General features: G+C 37.1%; 1 protein-coding gene across 4 annotated transcripts in view; it reads left to right on the top strand.

Moving 5' to 3' along the window:
- LOC107727723 (cyclin-dependent kinase 12-like) overlaps nucleotides 1-7265 on the top strand; it is a 34626-nt gene that overhangs the window by 10376 nt on the left and 16985 nt on the right. For all 4 annotated transcript variants that reach the window (XM_016537677.1, XM_016537678.1, XM_016537675.1 and 1 more), the window contains 2 exons: nucleotides 3463-4134; nucleotides 6598-6798. In XM_016537677.1, coding sequence (XP_016393163.1) covers nucleotides 3463-4134; nucleotides 6598-6798 — 873 coding nt within the window. The remainder of the gene's footprint in view (nucleotides 1-3462; nucleotides 4135-6597; nucleotides 6799-7265) is intronic.

Below are 7265 nucleotides of genomic sequence, written 5' to 3' on the forward strand. Positions count from 1 at the left end.
AGTCATGTCACTCGGCGGCCATCTTTGAAACGCCTCTCAGGCATGCAAGTGCAACTCCTATCTCTTTGAATGGGGAAACATCAAATTCTCCAAAACTGTTCACTAAGCTTACGATTAAATTTCATATTTGAAATCACCAAAGAAATCTGACAACTGTGCCATAAATGTTGTTTCTTTTGCTCAAATAGCATTATAAAAAGCTTATTTTTCAGGCTAGATCAGCCAGTGCACATGCGCAGTACTAAGCGCACGTCTTTTACGCAGTCATTTACGGATTTCTCAGCAGCAGTTTATTATGGAAGTCGTCATAGTTGGTTAAACTTCGAGGCCAGTGAATGGGAGAGTACCGCAAATATATTTTTTGCATTCCCATTTGCTCAAATAGCAAAAGAAAAACTCCACGATAGTGTTTTTATGACTTTCAATCAAAGGAAAAAAATTGAGAGAGCAGTCAGAAGAGAGAACGATGTCAAATTTATTTAAAATTTCTGCTAAATTACTAAATAAAAAAATAAATAAAAATAAAAATGTACCACCGTCCCTCCCATAGACGCTGCATTAGAAACACTGTTAGCGTTAACTATTTTTTTATTTTATGTAATTTGATGCAAAGGTGATATAATACAAAGAATAGTGTTATAAATGTACATAAAAAAAAAATAATACAAATATGAAAAACTTTTGAGGATTTACGATGCTGATAACCGTTAAACGTGGCATCACAGACAGTCTTGTGAAAAGGGTCCATGGCTCCCTGATGCCCGCAGTTTATATACAGTGTAATTACCCAACGATATAATTGCGACAGAAGATATTGAAGTATATTTTTCCTCCCATCTCGTATCTGTTCCCTTTAGGGGTTCCATTTTTTGAAATGGAAATGTCCTAGTAGGGCTGTCGCGATAACCGCAATATCGCCCTAGCCTCATGAGCAGTTCATTTATGCTAATCGACGGACTGTTATGTAAATAAGTGCCGTCATTCGGTTGTGTTTATTATATTAATGTGTTTTAGCACGTTACAATCATTATATGGCTTGAGTTAAGGTAGCCTATCTTCTGAATTAAACAGTTTATCATACAGATTGAAAGTGTGAATCCCATCTCTCTCCCTCTCTCTCTCAGTTTATGGGTGTTTGTGCGTGCATGCGGGGGACGGGTGCGATTTTCGAATAATAATCGAATAATACCCTGCGATTTTCGAGTATTATTTTTGCTTGGAATGCCCATCCCTAATTCATAGATAATACTTTAAATTGTAGTATTGATAAGCTGTCAGCAGTGAATTTATAGCAGAGGTTTATGTTGTTATAAGTAGAGGGGTTTAATATTTATAGCATGATCTTCAGTCCTAATGGATTTTATTTGAACAAAAGTCTGTTTGAAAAGTGCATTAGACAGTCAACCTTATGGCATTTAAAGTTGCATATTTGCTTTTGAAAGCATGCTGTTGCTCATCACTATTCACAACAACTGAGATCTTGCATTAACATCTACATGCCATAATTCCTGTATTACATGTTTCTATTTAGTTGGGTTACCCCTCATTAATTTACTGATTACCAGCACACACCTTCTACTGTCATAGCAGATTCTGTGCATTGTGTACTATGGAATATATAAAGTTTTTAATTTTAAGGATTGAAAGAAATTAGTTTTTTGATGTAAAGGCATTTGACTGCCCACATATGAACAACCCCAGCTTGTTTAGATACTCACACATTTGATCGGTGCTTATTGTTTTTTTTGTCAAAGAATTACATTGTTCACAGTTAACCTGAAGGAATATAATTTCTATAAAAAAATTCGCCCCATCTGTTTTCTAAATGCATATTTTAGATAACTTTAGATTTTATACCGTGTAATGTTTACGAATGTAAACAATCAAAATGTCACGACTGGACCTTTCGGTGAAAATGACAGACTTCTCTCTGTTGACATATGCAGGTCTTCTCCAGTTGTTTAGACTCCTTAAAGCCATGGTTACATTAGACTTTGAGCATGCAGAATTACTTCGGACACTGCAGTGGTCGTGATATGATCTCACATTCTGCAGCATCTTTTTAAAAACATAAACCAAAGATAATGAATCCAAATGTAGAAACATACAAACTACTCCACTTTCATACAACACTGCAGTCTTAAATTTATGTTCTTTTAATTCAGTTACAAGGTCACACTGTGATGTATCAAACTTCTATTTGTCACTAGTGGTCGACCGATATATCGCCACGGCCGATATTTGGCATTTTTCAAATATCGGCATCAGCCGATAAGTTTTTCTGTTTGGCCGATGCGTTCGAGGCGGAACCTTTATTTTGACGGCGCTGACAGCGGCAGTACTCACATTCTCCCTTTCCCTCTAAACTGTTAAACAAAGGAATTAAAATGTATACAAAAAGTATTATAACGATTGCTTTTATATTATTAGTAATAGAAAGGCAAACATTATAATATTTTCTCGTTTGCCATCAGCATTCAGCAAATATGCATTTACATAATTTAAAACAAATCTTTGAATGGCTAATGAAAATTTAATTTCACAAACCTTGCAAACGTAGTCGAATCCAGTTGTGAGATCTTGTGAAGTGTGCATGTGACCTGCATGATCACGTGTTCTCTGCATGACTTTCGGTCCATGCAAAGTGAATGCTTTAAACACAAAATTCGTGATTTCAAATTATGCTGCGCTTTATGCATTTGCCCACTGTCATATTCATGTCATTTTCACTGTATGCTGTATGTAAAATGAGTGTTACCTTGGCTTTATTTGAAAAAATATGATTCCCAATGCACACAAACTTCCCAGAATACTGAGATACTTTGTCATCTAAAGTATAAGTACGTTTATTTTACAAATTAATTTTTTTATCCATTTTCAAATGATTTAAAATTTCTTAAATATTAATTAAAATAAATACAATTATATTGGCTTTATATTGGCCATCGGCCACCCTGCTTTTCAAGATATCGGCATCGGGATCGGCTGTCAAAAAAACAATATCGGTCGACCACTATTTGTCACACAGCTTCACATAATACAAATTCACAGGTTAAAGTTCACCAAACTTGACCTTCGGAACACAGCGAAATGTGAAACTTCTTATGTTTTGCTCTCCCGTAATAGAACGAAAAAACGGCACTTAAAACCCCGCTGTTGCAAGGTCACATTCATCTGCCCCCATTTTTCAGTGCAACACCCACATCTCAAAATCTAATCAACAACCAGTGCATAAAACTATGTCTCGCTCTACGTTTTTTCTTTTTCGATAATCCATTACACTCAAATGCACATCGCAATATGGAAGAAAAGATCTGATGCTGCTTTAGTTTCATTATGACCTTTAAGGATACCCTTTGTAATTAGATTGATGCTTCAAACAGGATGTTTACATTTAGTTAATTTGAACAGGTTCACATGACTGATTTTAAAACATTTCTATTTTTTGTTTCTCCTCCCCAGGCCTTCTCTGCGTTCCCGGAGCCGTTCTCCTCACTACTCCTCCTCTCGCCGCTCCTCTTCCCGTTCTCGCACTAAGAAACATTCTTTATATTCCGGAGGAGCCAGTGGAGGCTCCTCCCACAGCAGTCGACCAGGCAGCCGCTCCCCTTCGTCTTCACGCTTGCCGATCACCTCCAGCCTGGGGGCCGAGCTGACGCGAAGAAAGAAGGAACGTCAGGCGGCGGCCGCCAAAAACTCCCCCTCTCTCCGCCCCAACACATCCAACGTCGCAAATGCGCAGACGAAAAACACTGAGACACCGCCACTAGACACAGCCCCGCCCCCTGAGCCTCAAAGACCGCCCTCGCCACCTCCAAACACTGATCTGGCGGAGGAGCCCGCTGCGGTTCCTCCACCTCTCCCGTTATCCAGTCCACCTCCACTGCCTCTCTCATCTCCTCCGCCTCTCCCGGCGAACTCTCCTCCTCCTCCTCTTCCTCTCTCATCCCCTCCACCTCTTCCTCTAAACAGCCCTCCACCTGCTCCTCCACCCTCAGCACCTGCTGCACCTGTTTCTTCTCGCACGAAAAGCCCCAAACAGAAATCTACGCAAAGTCCCGCGCATACAATTAAGACTTCCACACTTCCGCCTCTTCCCCTGCCGCCGGTTCTTCTGGGAGCCTGCAGAGACAGGTGAGTCTTGATCAGAGACACTTCATAGGGAAATCTTTAAGCGTTCTTTACGCAAGTATGTGAACACAGACCTCAAATATTTGGCCTATGTATTGCAAATGCACAGCCTGCTCTTGTATTGCTCTGCTGATAACAAACTTGAGTGCTCAAGGGTGATTAGATTTGATAATGTTTTTCATTAAACTGGATGTCATAGTTTATAGCTAGCTATAAACATGCTTTTTAAAATTGGCATTAAATGAAAAGGCACCCTACCTTTTTTCTAAATGCATTTTATAGATCTTATTTTGATTGATTTATCAGTGCATGCATTTCATTTTTAAAATGTTTTGACGTTGTAATATTTCAACTCAATCTTCTGGTGAAACCCTTATTTAACTTTTATTTAGGGTTATTTTTATTAACTAATACGAAAACTTTTAAAAACATATTTGTAATGTTTTAAATAATGCTGCAATAAAGAAAACATAAACGAAAATTTGAAATGCATTGGCAACTAATAAGTTAAAGTATTAAACTTAAACTGGCAATAAAAACTAAAACTGAAATAAAAATAAATTATACCCATGTAGTAGAAATAAATAGATTGATTTTAATAAAATTGATAAAAACATTTCATAAAAATGAAAAACACATAAAACAGTTATTTAAAATAGCTAAAAATCTGAATTGAAAATATAAAAAAGCTACAATTCAAAAAGCTAAATTCAAAATATTAAATTTATAGTCTATAAATAATACTAAAATAACTGATACAGAAGAAAAGCCTTTTAATTACAACCTTAACCAACTTGCTCATTCTCTTCAAACTGACCTTAGTTGACCTAAATGGAAAGAGTATTTGTCTGATATTTCGAAATGCAATGATGCAGAAAATCAAGCTTGGCTTTGCTTCATGCGTTCGCATTCACATTCTTGCATTCAGTACGTTTTGGGCCCGAGACCTTGTTTTGATCACACATCAGGGGCTATTTTGCCATGCTTTTCAGGTTTAATGTCACAGAATACTAATGGTCCTAATTATTTTTCAGTGGTGTAAATGTATTTTATCATTCATATTATTATAAGATATTTTCCTGTGTTTTACTTAGTGTGTTTGAGTTTCCTTAATTAATGACACTTGCTTCTGATATCCGGTTATCTAATGCAGCAACATTCATGTTTTTTAAACACTGTACAGTGGCCCAAGTACACTTAAGCTGTAGTATACTTGTTCATTGTCTCCATTTGTACATGTTGGCTCTTGGTCACATGATCAAACCATATGTGCTTGACCATTTACATATTTATCCTAGATGCATGTGGGCATGTTTGGGCTGTAGAGAGTGTAAGCTGAGGACAAGCTGTTATTTCCTGGCGGTGTCTGTTTGCACTAAATGCAAATAGCTTTGTTGACAAAAGCTGTTGTCATTAACTACACCCAGAATTACGCAGACTATTCACTGTTAGTGTGCATAGCTTATTTCTTCTGTTTACACTTTGTGTGAATTCCATGTAACAGCATTTGCAATTTTTTAACTACAAGCTATTTATTGCTGTTTATGCTTGTGCAAACTTGGCTGTCAAAATGGCTGAAAAACTAAATTCGAATTTTGTACTTAAATATTATCAATATTCGAATTATATTCTAATTTAAAAGGCATCATTTCAGTTAGGGGGGAAAAAAGCTTTTGGCTTCTCTCCTGAGGCCACAAGAGAGCGCATCGAGCTAAATATTATGCACGTTTCTTCAAAGCATAATATAATAAAACGACTATCTTTGAAAAAAGTGCATACTGTTTAAAATAATGTTTATAAACCTTATATAATTAAAGTTGCTTAAACAATTAGAAACAAAACAGCATCATGCATGTATGTATAGTTTAATACAAAGGACCGAAAACCAATCACAAAGAGTACTTTCTTCATTTAAAAACATGAGATACAGTAGTATGGGGAAAACCACCATAACGTCTTGAGACATGTTTTTAAAAATTTGAACTTATATAAATTTTTCATGGCTTTCTTAACATGCGGCTCTCTTGTGCGAGACGCGAGTGCAACGGTGATAGATGTCCCTCTATAAAATGTGATAAATATGCGTTCTGTGTGAATGTTTTGGTTCTGACGTAAACATCATCATCTCCGCATTGATGTTCTTTTTTCTGCAATATTTTGAATGAACAACGCAGCAGCTCTGCATCCAGTGGGTTCAACTGGATAGACTAACAAAAACATTAAAATGCAATGACACTTACATCGTCGTCGCATTACGTGCACCACTGATAAGGCTGCCTGATGCACACCTAAAATTCGAATGCAATGTTTTTGCATTCAAATGTGGATTTTTATTTTAAAATCGACGAATATTCGAAATTCGAATTTTTTTTGACAGCCCTAGTGGAAATTGTATGCATTATTTTGGAATAGCTTGGTTGTCCCCATAGAATGAACACTAACTGTGGATTTTTTTTTCCGTTTCAGTCCAAAAAAGAGCAGTCTTTCCCAGAAGTCATCACGAAAGGACAGGGAGAAGGAGAAAGAAAGGGAAAAAGAAATCAGGACACGCCTTCTCAGTGAGTTGCCTCTTCCTCCAGTACTTCCTGGAGGAGACCCCTCCCCTCCGCAGTCCCCTGCTCGAGAATCCCCTCTGCTTCTGCAACCAACCTTCAAGAAGAGACCAAAGTAAGTGCCACTGCTTCACCATTCAGGGCATTTCTCAAGATGATTGAGTGAAATTAACATTCAGCTACACTAATGGTCAACAGTTTGGGTTTGGGAGGATTGCATGTCTTCTATGCTCACCAAGGTTGCATTTATTTGATCAAAAACCCCTCTAATTTTGTGAAATTATTGTATTTTAAAATACCCTCTTTTGAAAATGTTTTAAAACTACAGGGTTTTAATTAGCCGTTCTGTAAATTGATGCCTTAAAAAGGTATTAAATCAGAGCAGAATGTGTTAAAGGGTTAGTTCACCCAAAAATGAAAATTCTGTCATTAATTACTCACCCTCATGTCGTTCTAAACCCATAAGACCTCCTTTCATCTTCGGAACACAAATGAAGATATTTTTGATGAATTCTGAGAGCTCTCTGACCCTCCCATAGACAGCAATGTAATTACCACGATCAAGGTCCAGAAACATAGCAA

The sequence above is a fragment of the Sinocyclocheilus rhinocerous genome, unplaced genomic scaffold, assembly GCF_001515625.1.
Source record: "Sinocyclocheilus rhinocerous isolate Xijiao unplaced genomic scaffold, SAMN03320098_v1.1 scaffold1028, whole genome shotgun sequence".
Taxonomy (NCBI): Eukaryota; Metazoa; Chordata; class Actinopteri; order Cypriniformes; family Cyprinidae; genus Sinocyclocheilus; species Sinocyclocheilus rhinocerous.